The following is a 19899-nucleotide window of genomic DNA, read 5'->3' on the forward strand; positions in this document are numbered from 1 at the left end:
TGTAGATTGTCTTTATGTTCATGTATGGAAGGGGGCTCTGACAGTGAGTTTGTGTCATTCCAAGTCATTGCTTTTGTTTCTAGCATCGTCCAGGCATCTAAAATACACTGGATCTTGTCAGGGCTCTGAGATAGGACTCTGGTCCCCTGAGCACCCCGTGCCCTGGAACACTGAATAGATATTCCAGCTCTCTCCCACTCTACAGAGAAGCTGGTGTTGAACTGTTTTAGTCACTTCTGTGCTAATGTATGGGGAGGGGCTTAAGAGGCAGTCCAAACTCACAGTGATTCTCCATCTGGGATATGTTACTATTCATGCTCTGATTCAAGCAAAAGCAAAAACCCATTTCTTGGGTGGCTATCTGAAAAGCCAGAATGTTCTCTTCCCCAGGCTCTACCTACAGGAAAAAGCTAGCAGATTTCTGAGACTTGTGTGGCACTGTGCTAGGGGCAGGGCTTACAGTAAACATATACTTTGGGTTATCCTACTGGCTTTAGTGCAGGTGGCTTCATGTTAGCGTTGGAGACTTAACAGACCTCTTGCATCTCATAAAGGAAATTAGTCCGTGTTTTCAATCAGTGTGCATGGGCAAGGAGGGCTTGCTGGCTTGCTAAAAGCACCAGTGTTATTCTTTCTGATTCAAGGAGTGTCCACCTGTTGGGTATAACTTCTCATCAGCATTTCTCCATAACCTCTGTCACCTTTCTACTATTTATATCTGGTAGTACTACCTGCTTATCACATAGGTCAGTTAACTCAGAAAAGCTTTGAACTCAAGTTATCTCATTCCCAAGCCTCCTGCCACAGTATGACACCAGCCTCATTGTCTGGTGACAAGCTCATTATCTTTCTTTTTTTTTTTTTCTTATTTTTTAATTTTACTTCTTTCTTTTTTCTTTCTTTCTTTTTTTATTGTTATTAACATTGTATTATGTGATATGATTTTATAGGCACTGGGGATTCCCCCCACCCCTCCCATATCCCTCCCCCCATAGTGGATTCCTCCACCTTGCTGCATAACCACAGTTCAAGTTCAGTTGAGATTCCTATTGGATAAGAAAGCTTTGGTTCATCTACTCCATGGAATACTACTAAGCTCATTATCTTTCAAATTGCTCGACCGAGCCCTGGCCTCTGGAGTAGATAGCACATTGGATAACTTTCTTTCTTTCTTTTTTTAAAATTTCATTTTATTACACAGTTTCATAGGGTCTGGGATTCCCCCAACCCCTTCTCATGCCCTCCCCCCATGTTGGATTCCTCCACATTGTTGCAGTAGTACAGTTCATATTCAGTCATGATTCCTTCATTGCAAGCATGAACCATGCATAGAGTCCAGCCTCTTATTGTCCAGATAATTTCAACAGTTTCCTTGGGAGACCATCCCTGGTCTGAAAGCAGAGCTGACAGAATATTCCCTCCAATGAAAAGCCACAACATAAATTGTTGTTGTAAATTCAACAACAATTTACAACATTATGGAGTTAATTGGCATGGTATTGAGTGATCAATATGTTAGAAAATGCAAGTTCTTAACCACATTCTGTGACTACTTCATTGACATTTCAATTTTAGTTTATACACAACCAACTGCTATACACTTTAAGATGGTTATAGGATACTATTCAGCTGTCTCATGTCTATTTTCATTTTTATATTTAGAGGCTTATAGTATTGAAGCTTGATTTAACAGAACTTGGTGAATTTTAGGATAGTCCAGACAGGTTTATAACTCTAACAAGGCATATGTCAACAGCTGAAGTGCAGAACAGTTTTAGGTGTAGTGTGCAGAGATGTCCTCAATACCTTAGTGAGGAGTAACTAATCTTTGTGTCCTACCTAGTAAGGTATATGTGAGTCCAGACTGACCATTTCTTGCCTGTTCTAAGCTTTTCTTATTGGTCTCTATCTAATCTATTATTTTTTGGTAGGGGCCTCCAGAGTGACCCTGATGGTCATTGCTAGAGAGAGGATGGGGTTCCAAAGTTGGAACTAGGTAAGGACCAGAGAAAGCTCCCCTCCTGGGACCCGAAGGATGTTTATTGTTGTTCTGTTTCTGAGGACTGCTCAGGGCTCCCAGCTGTTATTATGATGACATTAGATCCTGTGAGAGAGGATCTGGGCTCCTTCCATCCCATTCGGGAGATTCAATAGGAAATGGTTGACCTCAGCGTTCTCGGCCTACGAGGGCACTCCAGTCCCCCCATGGTCTCCTTGGCAGTTGGGATATAACCCTTGGTGCCTGTACTGATAGTCCTAGGTGAGGATCCGGGAGTCTCCGGGGGTGGGATACAAGCCTCCTCCTGTCCTTCTGCTCCAATCTGGGGTCCCCCCCGTGCTCTGTGCATATGAACTCCTAGTAAGAGGCTGTAAGGATTGCTCTTGGTTCTCACTGTATGTCTTTATAGTTTTGCTAATTCTGGCCATTCACATGGGGACCTTGAAGAGACAAGCACATTCCCATGTGGGGTGCAAGCACACTCCCCTCCAAGACTTCTGAGAAGATGAGCAACTTCTTCATTGCCTGTGGTCCTCTGGGTTTTGATCATGGGAATCTTTCTTCTGTCTTAACAATTTCTGGAAAAGCAATTCAAAGCAATGGCTTTCCTCTTCTCTCATTTAATAAACATCTTATGGCTTTTCAAACCTATCCTGTTGAACCCATGTATATCTTGGAAGTCTGAGAATTTTTTTTTCATCATACTGGTACATCAAACATGGGCAAATCAGACACTATTTATGGAATCGTAACAAACATGTGAATGTAAAAGTTTGTGGCCACAATAAAAATATACATACATATATACATATATATTAACATAGAAAGTAGTTGCTTGTCTGAAAAATTTTCATAATTCCCAATTGCTTTTTAACAAGAAAAATATTTTGGGGCCAGCACTGTAGCATAGCAAGTTAAGCCACTGCCTGCAACATCATCATCCCATATGGGAGCTTGTGCTGCTTGCCCCAGTCTTGGCTGTTTTGCTTCTAATCCAGCTGCCTGCTAATGCCCCTGGGAAAGCAGTAGAGGATAGTAAAAGTGCTTGGGACACTGCAACCTCCTGGGAAAACCAGAAAAAGCTGCTGGCTCTAGGCTCCTAGCCTTGAACTAACCCGACCTTGGTCATTGAGGTCATTTGGGAAGTGAATAAGTGGATGAAGACTTCTCTCTCACTCTCTCTCTCTTCCTTGCTATTCAACTCTGCCTTTCAAATAAATAAAAATATTTTTAAGTAAAGGTATTTATTTAAATATCTCTCCTGTGTTCTAATCTTTAAACAATTCAATGTGGGAAACTCATTTTCTATCTGAGCCTGAATTATACACAGTTGTGCAAAAATTCTAGGTTTATGATCACATGGAAAATTCTGGTGGATAAATGCACTTTGTATGAACAGGCAGGTATAGCTGTCATTACCTTAAAATTCTTCTGATAGGACTTATATTGAAATGCACGTTTTTGAAGCTCATCTAAAATATACTGCAGTTCACTCAGCGTCACCTTTATTTTCTCTTGGTCGGCATTAATATCCAAAATCTGCGGATCCTATAACGTTAAGAGGTTTCTGGTGAGTTATTCCAATTTTTTAAAGCAGATCAACTAAATTAAATGAATTAATAAACATATTCAAACAGACTATTGTCTAATTCTCTTTGGTCTCTGATTTTTTAGGAATTATGTTGAAAACGCTGCTTTTACAAAAAAGTACAGAATTGTTCAAAGAAGTTTCATGGGGATAACTTAATTTTTAAATAATACATAATGTATTCTCCTTCATTTGCATATATTTTCTACATTTCTTCAACCAACATGACCTTGGGTAAGGGGAGGGTGAATGTAACAAGATAGAGATGAATGAGGAATATAAGGAAATTCATGTAAGGAAAATTTCCATTATCTAATAAAGGAATAGAAAATCCTTCAAAATTTTTTTGCCATCTGATACTTCATTTTTTCATGTGAATATGATATTAATAAACAGAACATTCAATATAGTTAATAGAATTCAAAGAACACAATAATAGTCTCTTTCTTTCCATTTCTTCCTTACCTCTTTTCTTCCTTACTTCCTAGCTTCTTCCCTCTTTTGCTGTCTTCTAGCTTTCTGAGATAACATATTTTAGTATTCATTACAGTCAAGGGTTTAATGCTCTACCTAATAAACACTTCAGCAAATGGGACCAGTGCTGTGGCAGAGTAAAACCACCATCTGTAGCGTTGACAGCCCAGTTTAGTAGAAATAGCCAAGGAGGTAAGGAAGAGTCTGATCAAAGTGGAAGAATTCAAGAAATAGTATTGCCACAGCTTGGGGAGGCCAGTTATCCCATGTCTTGTTCAGCATGTCCCTGCATTCAAAATGAAGAAATGGTTGATGGGAATGATGGCCATTCTGAAGTTCTCATGTTTCTTGAATCAGGTATTGGAAACTGCTGAGAGAAACTGTGAACCAGAATGAATCTGAGATCAGGACAAGAAATCTAGATTACTTGAGTTAACAGACTATGGCAGTACCGATGGAGTGTAGCAGTAAGGCTTAGCATGATCTTTAAAAATTAGGAGGAAGCCTTCGTTAACACTTGTCTGAAATGATCAGGGTCCAAGCCAAACTGCACTGAAAGCTCCTACTGTCTAGCCCGTAACTCAAACAACAGATGTCCTTGTCTACTCACTATTAGGAAACTTAAATTTCCCCTTATAGGAGAAGAGGTGGGATGGGATGATGGCAAGACTGAAGAAACATTCCATAGTGAATCTAGACTTGGAATTGAAACAGATTTTTCAAACTGAAGCAAATTGAGTTGGCATTAATTGCCACATTTGAGTTTTCCTAACAGAAACAGCATAAGAGATCCTGACAGACAGTTTTTATGTATATAATGAGGCTATAATTCTTTGTGCATGAGCGACAATGAATCAATTTCAAATACTCTATAGAAGAAGTACTTGTTCACTTATTGGAAAGATTCTATACTATAATTTGTGTGTGTTCATCATGTTGTGTAAAATGCATCATTGCATTAAAAACTGCACTGTCACTTTATTCTTCTATAAACATCATAGTTACTCGCACTTTTTAGTAATCTGTAATGGCGAGGATACAGCATATGGAGGAGGTATGGTGTTTAGCCCAGCAGTTAAGACTCCCATGTCCCATATAGCAGTTAATGGGTCAATTATCTGGCTCCAAATCTGATTCCAGCTTCCTGCTATAAAGACACTTGGAGGCAGTGATGGCACTATATTATTTGGGCTTCAGCTTACCTACATGGAAAACCTGGATCAGGTTCCCAATCCCAGTTTTGGCTTCAGCCCAATTCTGATCTTTTCAGTCAGTTAAAGAGTGAACCAACACTGTTTCCCTGCTTCTCAAATAAATAATAATTTTAAAAATCCAGCACAACAGTTCATAAAAGATTATTAACCATTAGAAACATTACCACATTTGAATTCTAGCTACCCTATTTATTATCTGTGTGACCCTTTGGCCAAGTTATTTAACCTCTTTACAACCTAATTTCTTTCTCAGAAAAATGTAAATTATAAAACCCTCTGGGTGTTTTGAGAATTAAACAAATTACAGTTAGCTAATGAAATAAGAATTCTTTTAGGGGAATTATTCACTACTTTGAAAAACTGTAAACAATATCAACTTTCCATCAACCATGGAACAGATAACTAAATTGTGAAGTCAATGAGTCACATATATTCATGTTGCTGTGTTAGATTCACACACAGAAATATGACTGAATCTCAGAGACATACCAAATAAAGGGCATGATCCTGTTAATTGGGTCAAAACTAATTTATGACATTAGAATGCAAGGTATTTGCTACTCTTACAAAGAAATAAAGGGTTGATAATTAGGAGGCGACCATCAGTGTAACAGCAATGACTTAGTTCTTGACATTAGTAGTAAATACTTGTCTGTGTTTATTTTCTGATAATACACTGAACTGTACAGTTAATATAGTATAGAAATTTTGATATATGAGAAAACACAAAAATACTTCAGTTCAAAGATATACCCAATGTCAAGTCCTTAGAACTACATTTGATAAATAGTAAGAACACAACGTTAGCTATTTCATGTTTCCATACTAACAAATATAAATTCATATTTTAATCTTTTAAGTCTGAGTTGTAGTCCTTTGAGTGGATACACCCTAACATTCCTTATTAGTCCTATGTTGATGGGCCTCTTCCATGTCTTTTTAAAATTTGATTACAACCTCACCTAATTCTATACTTTTGTGACACAATTTATCCAATGTTAATTATAAAATAACAAAATATTACACAATACTGTTTTCAGATATGGCTTAGTGAATAATTACTCATATGTCTGTTCTATATTTTTAAAAACAAACTTATATCTTTCCAATAGGAAAACTGGTAAGAATTAACCAAATATTCATTCCTACTGTTTATCTGCTTATATCCTTCCTCTTTCTCAAAGGATATTATTTTAACATAACAAGCACACTTTAGAACTGTGACAACAGCTACAAAACATGCAAGCAAGCTGTAAAAACACATTTTATGTTAATAAATACAATATGTTTTCCTTGTGATGGCCTGGAGTTGATTCAGTAATTAGAGAGAGGTTCAAAAACACTCTAAACTTAGAAAATAACTCTACGTTAATACTGATCAGAACCCATGAAAAACAAAGATTATATCAGTTTGAAATGAATCCTATAAATGGGTCAAGTAGATCTTCAATGTTCTCACTGCATATAATAAGTGCACATGGTAATGGTTACCTTAATTAGTCCAATTAATCATTTCATGATATACACATCAGAAAATCATGTTGGTCACCACAAATAATATCAATATCATTTTTCTTGGCTAATTATATCTTAATGACAATGATATATAGGCAAACATTGCACAGATTATTAAAAAAAAACCCATAGATTATTTTTTTAAAAAAAAAAAACTTCTTTAGCTTACCTGTGCTTGCAGTTTTATTTCATTTACTTCATTGTTTAGGTCTTCAAGATCTCTACCCAGATGCAGGCAAAACTGCTTGATACTTGTTTCTCTATCTCCCACTGATTTATCGATGGCATTCCGAACAGCAACAATGGATGGCTTCATAGTTGCAAAAACAGCAAAGTCTTCAGGAGGTGTGGGTACTTGATATTGTTCAATAAGCTTGTACATTTGAATCACTACATTCCCTTCATCTTCCAGGCTTTCAATCTAAATACAAATTTTGGGTACTGATTAAATATAGCAGAGTCCTCATATATGTTTTTAAGTTTCTTTTTTTTCTAATAGGAGAAAGCCACTGAGTGATATGAACATCAAGTTGTGAATAGTGCACCCTGGGAAGTGCATTTTTCACTGCAATCAAATTGGCTGAAGCCTGCTGAATGATATACGTGGGTGTTGTTGTGATACAGGTCAGTAGGCCTGAGAGGTGAGTTGGTTAAGGCTGAATACAACTAATAGTGCAATTCCAATTTCATCTCATAAGTTCTCTAACAGCATTAAGTGGTAACAGTGTTTTAAGTTTTCCAAGCCAATGCATGCTGTGAGGCAGTTCCACTGTAGTATGTAAGCTCCCAGCCTGTAGGCTGAGCACTGATTGTCCCACTTTTGTGTGAGTAGGTCATGTTCATGTTTCACATTCCTGGCTGATTAGCTTCTGAATTTAGCTTTGTGGTGACTTTTCACCATCCTTTAAGAAAGTATTTTATTATATCCAAATGGTGACAAACTATCTTTGTTTTGATGTCCTATCATCAATAGGAAATATGTTTTTTGTTTTTCCTAATTTCTGGCAGAAGGGACAGCAATATTCATTCTACTCCACCAAACCCCCTGGTCACAAGCTGAACCAAGCAGCAGCACTGAACTGGGAATGAGAAATCCAGTTCAGTTTGAATATCAGAAGAGCTTGACGGCAGCTGTTGGTAGAGGCATATTGCTCTCATGTGGAAATGGAGTAGCTCCTTAACATGGGAGTCTAACTGCAGAGTGGTTCTTAGAGAACTTGCTGTCCACATTTAGCTTGCTGAGCCCTGAATCCATTTATTTACCAGACACCTGGGACTGATACTGAAAGAAAGCCACATCCTCCTCCCATTGGCCAGGCTTGCTGCTGGGGGCTGAAGAAGCAGATGTAATCAGTTTGCGGAGTTAGGTAAGTGAAGCAGATCTGGGATAGATGCAGAGAGGAAAGATGGAGAGAAAGAGAGGAACATTTGGGCTTCCTAAAACTGCTATATTTCTGGTTTCAGTCAGCTCCTAAGAGTAGCTAAACTCCAGAAGAGAAGTACCATTAAACATCCTTGTTTACTGCAGTGGGGTCCCGATTTAGGCTTAAGCTAGCTCAAGTGAATTTTTGCTACTTGTCCAAAGAGCTTGATTGAATATAGATGATCATAGTTGATGGTCATCTTGTGACCCTTGAGATATGGGAGAGCTTCTGAGGGAACTCACTGCCCCCTGCCCTTTTGAGAAGTTAACGGCTTTGAAGTGAGGAACAAGGTTGTTACATTTAAATATATGAAAAATAGCTTTATGACAAATTTTGTGAACAATATATAACAAACTATTCACTTGCAAATGACTCCAATTAATTCATGTTTTAAATTTATTACATTTCCTCAATTTTCACATATTTAAGAAGTCAATGCATTTTTCAAATGCATGTGAATGTGAGTTTATGAAAACAGTCTACCGAAACCAAATAACAGGTTGTCTACCACAAGGAGGGATCTGAGGGGAGAAAAGAGGTATCCAGAGACAGAAGCGAGAAAGAGTGTTGGCATGTGTGTGGAGCGAGAGCAGGGAGATGGATGGAGAAGGGGAGAGAGCACTGACTCCTTTATTTGCCTAACCTGATCTACTTCCTCCTACTTCATTATCTATACAAATTTGAGTTGCGTTTCTTTTATTCTTAATCCTGAACTTCTTGCTTATTTTTAGAACAGGTTAAGAGTTCCATGATGACAAATATCTAGAATACAGTTCTGTTGTCATTTAGCAAAAGGTAGAATTGTAACATCCTATAGTTGAAAATAATGGTTTTATGGTCACAGAGGTCCAGATTCAAGTCCCAGTCGTACAACATGCGTCTATGAATCTGCACAGCTTGGCATATTCTAGTCTTTGATTGCTCATCTGAATAACAAGTATCCCTTCTTGGGAGTAAGTGTTGTGATGCTTTAGGCTAAGTCACCACTTGGAACAATGGCATTCCGTATTGGAGTGCCAATTCAAATCCTGGATACTCCATTTTTTGTCCAGCTCCAGGACAATGCATCTTGGGGGAGAGAGTATTATGGCTCAAGTATTTGGGCTCCTGCCACCACACGGGAGACCCATATAGAGTTCTGGGTTTCAGTCTGAACTGTTGCTGACATTAGGGTAGTGAACCAGCAAATGCAGCTCTCTCTCTCTCTCTCTTGCTCTCTCATCCCCTTCTCTCTTCTTGTTTTAAAACAAATAAGTCTTTTAAAATACATGATGTATCCTTGAGTCTTCAGGTGGATTAAAAATGAAATGCATGTGAAAAGTATAGCATGATGCCAGACCAATAGTAATATTACTGTTGAATATTAATGCAATTGCTGCGATCCAGGACTTCTGGTTACTTTGTCTGAAAGCATTTCTGGTATTTGGACAGCTGTTTCTTCCCAGTTGGTCCCTCTATTTTTCTTATTTCTTTCTGATAAACAAAAGGTTCTGGAATATTTAGTTATATGAGATAACCAACTCACCCGTTCTTGAATTTCATCAAGAAATACTAAGCTGTTCACATATTCTATGGTAGTAGTTGGAACAAACTCAAGTTTATACTCTGCATCTTGTGCCTCAGAAATAATGGCATCTACTTTTTTCTTGCTTAAGTGAGGAAGCATAGAATTTAATACCTAAGAACAGAAAAAGGTAAATTATAAATTCTGGAGCCTTTCCAGTTCATCATGTTTCAGACAAATCCTAATTGGACATCTGTTACATTAACAGGTTTTGAAAGTAACAGTGTATAGCAAATGACTTTTTCTTCCCCTCATTAAATCACTGCTAGTCAAATGAGCCAAAAAAAGTCCAGGTTTTGAAGTTCATTTTCAGAGCCAAAGATGTTACACACAGCTCGCTGAAAACTTTACCTGACTGCTCAAGTATTAAGTAATCTTGCAAGTATTACTTTTTGCTTCAGGTCCTACGTAGTGGAAGCTGTACTGCCCTCCCCGGCATCAATCTGACAACTTTCATGTTGGGTGGCAGCCATCTGGTTGGAGGGGAATCTTTTTCCAAAATAGGAATTAAGTTTGATTGATCACTGGGCAAACATGAACACAGATTCTTTTGATCAAAGTGATGTAACTAGAGCAAGCTTCTGTCCTTAGTTGATTTAGATAGATGTCCAGGATTTGTGGTCGTGACACAGAGGTATACCCAGAGCTGCAATTTCATTCTTTCTCTACATGAGGCAATAATTGGGCCATGAACTTCTACCAACTACTTCACAAATGTGAGCAAAAGCTTGCCTAAGGACAAAGTGGGCATATTGGGAACTTCAGCAATGAGAAATGAAGAGATTGCATCCTCAGTAACACCACTGAGCTGCTAGATCAATTCTTCTTAAAGTCCACCCAGTCTCTGAACATTTTAGATGCATAAGGCCATGAACTTTGTGATTGCTTAAATTAAGTTTTCTTTGGCTTGGGACACAGTAGTCCTTAAAATTTTGTTGAAGTTGAACTGAATTCTTTCTGAATATAGGCATCTTTTTTCCTTTTTAATAAGTTGAAGCAAAATCCTAGAAGAAAGCCTACTGGGATGTAACTAACTAATGGCATAACAGATACGGTCACAAGTCTACAATCTCTTATGCAGTACTCTGTCTTCTATCATCTATATTAGGAACAGTCAAGGTTTTCTAAAAGGGCTAGATAGTAAATATTTCAGATTTGTTAAAACATAGTCTTTGCTGCAACGATTCAGCCCTGCCCTTTGTGATAAAACAGTTATAGACAATATGCAAAACATGTTGTCTTGATTGTGTTTTGATAAAAATGTCTTAGAGAAGGAAAGAGACACCCTAGATTGACCTTGTGGGCTATATCTTTCCATACCTTCTATTTCAATGTCTGGAGATTTCTGAGACTATACAAGTACATACTGGTTCTAAAAGAAATTTTGGAGCTGATTTTGCAAGTTATTGTAGGAATTTCTGTAAGTCTATAACTCATCCTAAAATACTCACACCTTTACGAACAGTTCTGTATCAGAAAATGATCCTTTGAACTTGCTGTTAGTACCCTAGAATTATTGATCATTCCCACAAGAACACTGGGCTGTTACAGCAGCATGCCTATCTCATTCACAGGAATCCTTAGAATGGCCCAAAAGAAGAAAAAGGAGTAAGAATAAGCAGCTCATCGGAGGTTTGCAGTTCCCTCCTAATTTCATATAAATACTCATGGTATTTTGCAAAGAGAAAAACATGGAACTTCTGGAAATTAAGATATTTGGTAGCCTTATCTTAATGTGAATGCTTACAATATTAAGACATGAATGATATTTTTGTGCTAGGATAGGCATATGATAAGTAGTTTCCTTCTCTTGGTTACCTCCAAGCATCGCAAAGGGGATGGAATGAGCTTTTCCTTTAGCAACTTCGTGTCAATCAGCAGCAACCCAACATTTCTGGTGGGTCTCAGCGCTACTGCATCTTTGTGTTGTCTGTGGTATTTTTCCAGTTGATCACTAAAGAATTTAACATCTATATAAAATAGTTAATATAAATCATAAAACAAATTACATTGGATTTTAAAGCATTATCATAAAATATAGTATGTATCACTATATTAGTACATTTATTTAAGATTCATAATGTTATTATTCACAGAGGACCTTGTATATACTTTAAAATGTTAATTCACATTACTTTATAATTACAATTTATAATTCCTGCAATGGTTTAGTATATTATTTTCAAGATTTATTTTTATTGGAAAGTCAGATTTACAGAAAGAAGGAGAGACAGAAAGATTCTCCATCCGTTGATTCACTCCCCAAGCAGCTGCAGTGGCCAGAGCTGAGCTGATTTGAAGCCAGGAGCCTCTTCTGGGTCTCCCACATGCGTGGAAGGTCCCAAGGCTTTGGACTGCGCTTGACTGCTTTCCCAGACCACAAGCCAGGATGGGAAGTGGAGCAGTCGGGATATGAACCTACACTCATATGGGATCCCAGTGCATACAAGGCAAGGACTTTAGCCACCAGGCTAAGGTGCTGGGCCCACAAGTTAGTATTTGAAATGTAAAAGTTTTCCAGTACCTTTCAAGAGATAACAGGAAGTAGCTTGGGATTGCATTAGAAGATACAGTCTAGAATGAACAAATTTCTATAACTAGGTTGGTGTGAAGTTGGGTTTAATGTATGAGTTCTTCCTCAAGACACCACAAAGCAAAGCATTTTTAGGATACACAAACACAAAATGAAACACAAGAGATGGAATACAGTAAACATTATTTTCATTCTTCTTCTTAGAACCTCTTTGCCATTCCTGCACCCTGTGTTGTGGTTAAGGCACTTGTGTATTTGTAACTAGCATAAGCTGCAGTTATACACAGTCTTTCGGCCTATGATTTGCTACCAATTCACCTGGCACAAAGAAATCCTGATTCTCTACAAGTAAGTTTTTATCATATCTTTGCTTAAAATCAGCTCTTTTTAACACAAAGAGAAAAAAAGAATACAGATGATAGAAGAAAAATAGACCGTTCTTTCTCTCTCTCTCTCTCTCTCTCTCTCTCTCTCATCCTCCTGCCACAGATTATGAGGCATACTATTCTTGTGTCCTGTCAGTTTACTCTGATTCAACACACGCTAAGTCTTACTGTGACAGTGCTGCCAAGGAACACTGGAAGCTGAATGTTTTAATTCTGTTATTTTCTGAAATGAGGTCTCATTCTGGTCTTTCTGGCAATCTACCATCTTAAAAAAAAAAAAAAAAGAGTCTTGGGGCCAGCATGGTGACACAGCTAATCCCCTGCCCTGTGGTACCTGCATCTCATTTGTATGCTACTTTTGGAGTGGCTCTGGCTATTGTGACCATCTGGGGTATGAACCAGTGGATGCAAGGGTTTTCTCTCTCTGTCTCTCCTTGCCTCTCTATAAAATCTGCTTTCCAGATCTTAATTCTTCACTGAATAAGAAGTTTAACAAGCAAAAAGACATTAGTGGGAATACAGACAACAGCTGTAAACAATAATTGAAAAGAAAAATTACTGTTTCACCAATATACAGTAAATTATAAAGCAATCACATCATGGAAGCATAATTTAACCTCTGATTTGACAAAGGTATAAAACACTTTCACAAAACTGGGATTTCAGTGATACCAATACTTTGTGATCACTTTTTGATTATTTTTCTCAAAAGTTTAGAAGAACAGACTTAAAGGCTGAGGCAGGAGGAAAGACGAGGGAGAGAAAGGGAATGCCATTGTGTTCTTAGAAGTATATCTAATCTATTAAATATTAATTAAAAATTAAAGTAACAAAAATATTTTATAAAAATTTAAAGAACATAACAACCAAATATAATGTCTTCTCTTGGACTAGAATCTGGGGCAAATAAGCTGTAAATGGCTTTACTGGAGGATTCTGAATATGGAACAAATATTGATATTATTATTATTTCTTATTATTATTATCATTTTATGATACAGTTCCATAGTCCCTGAGATTTCTCCTACTCCCTCCCTAAAACCACTCCCTTCCCACCACACACATTGAGTTCTCCCATATCATTACAACAGCATAGTTCCTCATAAAGTCATAAGTCCATAATTGTGGGCATGGACAATGGCAGAGTCCAGTAACCTATTGTCAAGCTATAGTTAATATAGAGTCAAGATATAGTTAAGTTCCACTGGGAGTCCATCCTCAATCCAGAAGTATAGATGCACACTGCATTGTATTCTCACATCTGGACATCTCAGTCTCCACCAGTCACTATAAATCCCTCCAAGTGAAAAGCCACAACAAAATCAACAACAGGAAGAAAAAGATATTTACAATGCCATGAAGCTAAACATGCCACTGGCTATGACAGTCTCCACTACACAGTTACTATACATCCCCTTAAATGAAAAGCCACAAAACAAGATAAACAACAGGAAGAAAAAAATAGAAATTTACAATGCCTTGAAGTTAAATAAAGTGCTACTGAATGACTAATGTGTCACTGAAGAAATAGAAAAGAAAATCAAGAACTTTCTTGAAGAAAATGATGCTGCTGTATGATCTAAGTCAGTGAAGAATTTTATGAGAAAAAAAAGTGTTTTGAAGAGATGAAACTAAAAACAAAACCATCAGAATCCATCAGATATAGTTTCTGCTGATCTTTGCTGATGAGATCTATCTCCTTTTGGCAATAAATAGATGGTTTTTGTGTTTTAATCAAGTCTACTAATCTATGATATTTGATTGACGAGTTTAATACATTTACATTCAGGGTTAATATGAATAGGTGGTAATTTGGTCCTATCATTTAGTAATGGGTTGTTCATTGATTTAGTCTTTTGTTTTTATTTTGCTGGGATGTTCTTCACATTTGCCTTTGGTAGTGATGGACACTATTCCTTTTCTCTGTCAAGAAAACATCTTTAAGTGTCCTTTGTAGGGTAAGTTTGGAAGACGCATATTAACTTATCTTAACTGTGGAAGAATTTTATTTCATTTTCAAAGACAAGGGAAAGCTGTGCTGGATATGTTATCCTGGGCTGACAAGTTTTTGCTTTTAGATCTGGAATATGTTGCTCCATTCTCTTCTGACCTGTAGCATTTCCTGTGAAGGCTCAGCTATGAATTTAATTGGCATTCCTTTATACATCAGTTGATTTTTTTTTCACATGCACATTTAAGGATCTTTTCCTTATGTTTGAATGAAGAGGGCTTAATTATCATGTGGCGTGGTGAAGATGGCTTTTGGCTAAGCCTTTTGGGAGTTCTGTGCTTCTCCTGGATTTTTCCTAATTCTTTCTCCAGATTAAGGAACTTTTCCTTTATTATTTCATTAAATGCATTTTTAAACCTAGCTTCTCTTTCTGCATCTTCTGGAACTCCCATAACTCTCATATTTGGCCTTTTAATACTCTAAAATCTTGAATACTTTTTTTTAGCTCTGCTTCCAGCTGTTTGTTTCCCCATTGTGACAAGAAATATCTTCCAATTCTAAGATTCTTCTGCATGCTTCATTCTATTATTGAGACATTACACTGATTTTTAAAAATTTCCTCTATTGCATCGTTCATTTCCAATAATTCGGCTTGATTTTGTTTTAGTGTTGCTATTTCCTGTGTGACATATTCCTTAAAATCCTGCATGTGCTTCTTGTTGATAAGATTTATAATAAGTGTTTTGAATTCTGCAGCCCCCATTTTCTTCATGCATTCCTCAGTTAACTCAGGTTGGTAAAGGCTCCTTTGCAAATGAGTCTTCAGTAATATTCATTATGTCTATGTCTCTTCTTTTGTTCTTGATCACTGCACTTCTAGTTAGCAGGTTCTTCTCCAGGCAGGTTTCCTTTTTTGTTATTATTATTTTTAAAAATTTATGTTTTAATTTTATTGGAAAGTCAGATAAACAGAGAGGAGGAGAAACAGAGAAGGATATATATTCCATCTGATGATTAACTCCTGGGGCTGCTGCAATGACCAGAGCTGAGCCGGTCCAAAGCCAGGAGCCCAGAGCTTCTTCCAGATCTCCCACAGGGGAGCAGGGTCCTAAGGCATTGGACCATCTTTGACTGCTTACCCAGGCCACAAGCAGGGAGGTGGGTGGAAAGTGGGGCTGCTGGGATTAGAACCAGTGCCTATCTGGGATCCCAGCACATTCAAGGTGAGGACTTAAACTGCTAGGCTACTACATCAGGCATGTTAGGGCAGGTTTCTAAGCTGAATCTCCCATAGGTCTACAATCCAATTTTACTTTTTGTGGTTGGTACACGATTCTTCGGATTCACGTGTGCCACTCTCTCCAGTGAGTTTCAGATCTGTGCTCTTTTGTTAGACTTCTGCCAGGATCTCTATAGCCCCAGCTCCTGGCTCAGCACTCTACTTGCTGTGACCCTGTGCTGCTGTTGCACCATTGTCTTTACAACACTTGTCCCACTTTCAGTTGGTGCAGTCTCCAGGATTAGGGAGACATTGGATATCCCAAAAAGCTAGGTTGTTGGCAGTGCTGATCTTGCTGGAACCTGCTGACCATTAGGTCTGAGGGCCACGTGGAACTATTTTGAGTCGTAAGATGCCAAACTCAGTATTATTTTTAATGTGGGACCAGTGCAATTCAATGAGTCAGTGAGTTTACTCCCAGCTCAGAGCATGCACAACTCATTGTTGTCTCTGCAGTCTCATAGCCTTTGCCACACTGTACGAAATGGCAACTGATGTGCCACTCGTAGAGTTCCTGATCTGCTGGCCCTCAGGTATGAGTGTTACCTAGACTTAGTTTTGGTGGAACGTGTAGGATGCCAAGCTGTTGCAATTCACTGAGCCAGAAATGAGTCTGCTCCCAACTTAATCTATGTATGGTCCTGTCTCAGAGCCTTTGCCTTTCTACACAACATGGTGCCCAATTCGGCTCAACTTAGGGTTTGAGCTGTGGAATCCACCCTGTACCCATACAGCCTGTTTGGGATATGCTGCTCTGTCTCTCTCATGGTCAAATCAAACAACCAGCAGGATGGGCAATTCTTTGTCTGGGTTCACCTCCTGAGGTCCCGGTGAACTCTCCTTCCCATCTGGTTGCTGATGGAGTTTCAGCTACCAATGCAGTTCAGATCGCTGCTGGCTGAATGCTGCTGAATGTCTGGTCACTGCAACACCACCCCATTGTTTGTACTGCTTTCCTGTCTTCTTTAGTCTCCAGGCACCCCTCTGCAGTCGGTCTGTGCTGTTCAATTTCCTAGAATGTGCCCTCTCTGCTTCACCCTAGCTAATGTTTCTCAGTCTTTTTAAGTGTGTCCTCACCCTATTACACCACCTTGATTCTCCCAAATATTGATATTATTTTTTAAGGATTTATTTTTATTATTTTTGTATTGGAAAGGCGGATATACAAAGAGGAGAGACAGAGAGGAAAATCTTCCGTCCAATGATTCACTCCCCAAGTGAGCGCAATGGCCGATACTATGCTGGTCTGAAGCCAGGAGCCTCTTCCGGGTCTCCCACGCGGGTGCAGGGTCCCAAAGCTTTGGGCCATCCTCGACTGCTTTCCCAGGCCACAGGCAGGGAGCTGGAAGGGAAGCGGGCTGCGGGGATAGAACCGGCGCCCATATGGGTTCCCGGGCGTGCAAGGCAAGGGCCTTAACCACTTGCGCCACCGCGCTGGGCCCCAAAATATTGATATTATTAATACCAAATAGTAAATATTGACATTAAGCATTTTTGTAGGTATTGAAATGATACTATTTAGATCTATAGAAGATACATTTTGAGGGGCTGGTGTAACGTTGCAGCATGCAAAGCCTCCACCTGTGATACCAGCATCCCATATGGAAAAGCAGCAGAAGATGACTCAAGTCCTTGGGATCCTGCACCCACATAAAGACTTATAAGTTCCAGGTTTCTGGCTTCAGGCTGGCCCAGTTCTAGCCATTGAGGCCATTTAGAAGCAAACCAGTGGATGAAAAAATCTATATCTCTGTCTCTCCATGTCCCTATTTCTCTCATTGTAAGAGAGAAATCTCTTTCAATTTGTAAGTCTGCCTTTCCAATAAAAAATAAATAATTCTTTGAAAGGCAGAGCTACAGAAAGAAGGAGACAAAGAAAATGATCCTCTGTCTGCTACTTCACTTCCCAAGTAGCTGCAATGGCTAGAGCTGAGCAGATCCAAAGCCAGGAGCCAGGAGCTTCTTCTGGGTCTCCTATGCAGGTACAGGGCCCCAAGGCAATCAGCAGTCCTCTACAGACTACAAGCAGAGAGATATAAGGGAAGCGTAGCCGCTGGGACATGAACCAGTGCCCATATAATATCCCAGTGCCTGCAAAATGAGGACTTCAGCCACTAGGTCACCGTACTGAGCCCCCCAAAATCGTTTTTTTCAAGTGATGCATTTTGGGGCTTGTACATTGGCTCAACAGGCTAACCCCATGACATCCCATGTGGGCAGCAGTTTGTGTCCCAGCTGCCCTACTTCCAATCCAATCCCTGCTTATGGACTGGGAAAGCAGTGGAGGATGGCTCAGCTCTTTGGGCCTCTTCTGCACCCATGTGGGAAACCCAGAGGAAGCTCCTGGTTTCTGGCTTCACATCAGCTCAGCTTTAACCATTGTTGCTATTTAGGGAGTGAACCAGTGAATGTGCAATCTCTCTGTCTCTCCTTTGTATAAATCTGCCTTTCAAGAAAAAAAATTTTTAAAGTCATGTATTTTGAATTATTAAATTTAGGAATGGAGTGCCTAATTTACATTAAAGTACTTTAGAATAATAGAAAAGGTTAAACAGAAATAAAAAAACAATAGAAAAAAGTATGGCTGATTCTAAGTATCAAAATAATTATTTTCATCTATAAGGAAGAAGTCATAAAGCCAGTTTGTGAAAAATATGCACGACATGTTTCATGTTTAAAATCAGTAATGATGAAGTTTTTTCCATAATAGAGAACTTACCTGTCTGAACATCCGCATGGATATTTTAGATTTTTAAATTATTATTATTATTATTATTTTGGTTAACGCTTCATTTCCCCCTGATTCTAATTTCATGACCCAGAGTTTTGGGTCATACCAATCACATCTCAGTATGGTCCCAGGTCAAAGAGTAACTCAAGTTCCTGAGCTACAAAAACTTAAGTGAAGCTTATTTAATAATGTCAATATTGGCATATATTCTTTTCAATTCCTTCCCTTATACATTCTTTAGTACTGGTAGAATTTAATATAGAAGGTATATCATTAAGGAGGAACAGTTTCTTATATTACTCAAAAAAAAAAAAGACAACCAACATCTCTGAGGAGATATAAAGGAAAAAAGAAATTCTATGAACAACCACCTTGAAGAAAATAAACTCTTACCTTTCTTCAGGTTGATTCATTTGGACTACCATTTTTGTCTTCAAACAGGAACTTGGAAGACTACAAACCTTGGCATCTCTACCAAAAATCATTAGTAAGGAGAAATGGAAAACTTACCAGGTTCCTGAAGTTTAAGAGCTTGTAGATCAAGACTTTCATTTTCCTTGAAGAATAGCTGGAATTTTTCAAACGTAGCTGCATACAGGAACGCAGACTCAAATGCTGCCTGAATAGTTTCCTAAATGTCATACACAGATAAGTAAAATTGTATTTTTCTTTAATAGATTTCAGCTCTCTAACACACATACACTTCTGCTTTGTGTCCAATGATATGCTCTGACCTGAGGATGAATGTGCAAGGAAACATACTGCTCTTGAAGACAAAGAACAGTTAATATGTTCAAGGAGTAAGTGCTATGACATTTGCTGATTTACTCCTTAAAATTAAAAAGAAAGGACATGTAATTTTTTTTTTGGCTTTGTGGTGAACTTAAATATCACTAGTAAACATATGGCCAACAGGTAAATTCCATTCCTTTGAAATCTTTTCAGGAAAAGGGATGCCTACAAAAATCTGAATGTTACTGTTGAATCTGTGGCTAGCCAGTCTCTTTCCAAAATGTGCTTCATTATTTATACTAATATTATCCTTGCCTTCATTGTGATTATTTTTGCATGTATGGTGGACTTCTACCTGACTGTGGTTTCATATTAACCTTGGACCCACATTGGGTCCCCTGCATGCACATGGGAGACCTGGAAGAAGCTCCTGGCTCATGACTTGCACCTGGTCCAGCTCTGGCTGTTGTAGCCACTTGGGGAGAAATAACTAGAGGACGGAAGGCCTC

General features: G+C 38.4%; 1 protein-coding gene across 1 annotated transcript in view; it reads right to left on the minus strand.

Annotated features, from left to right (window-relative positions):
• The window catches only part of DNAH6 (dynein axonemal heavy chain 6), a 232916-nt gene that overhangs the window by 174355 nt on the left and 38662 nt on the right, over positions 1–19899 (minus strand). The window contains exons 11-15 of the mRNA XM_040993368.1: positions 19169–19289; positions 11597–11748; positions 9740–9892; positions 6960–7211; positions 3419–3547 (exon numbers count right to left, since the gene is read on the minus strand). Of these exons, the coding sequence (XP_040849302.1) occupies positions 3419–3547; positions 6960–7211; positions 9740–9892; positions 11597–11748; positions 19169–19289 (807 nt within the window). The remainder of the gene's footprint in view (positions 1–3418; positions 3548–6959; positions 7212–9739; positions 9893–11596; positions 11749–19168; positions 19290–19899) is intronic.

Source organism: Ochotona curzoniae, unplaced genomic scaffold (assembly GCF_017591425.1).
Source record: "Ochotona curzoniae isolate NIBS_2020 unplaced genomic scaffold, NIBS_Ocur_1.0 contig_883, whole genome shotgun sequence".
NCBI classification, from domain to species: domain Eukaryota; kingdom Metazoa; phylum Chordata; class Mammalia; order Lagomorpha; family Ochotonidae; genus Ochotona; species Ochotona curzoniae.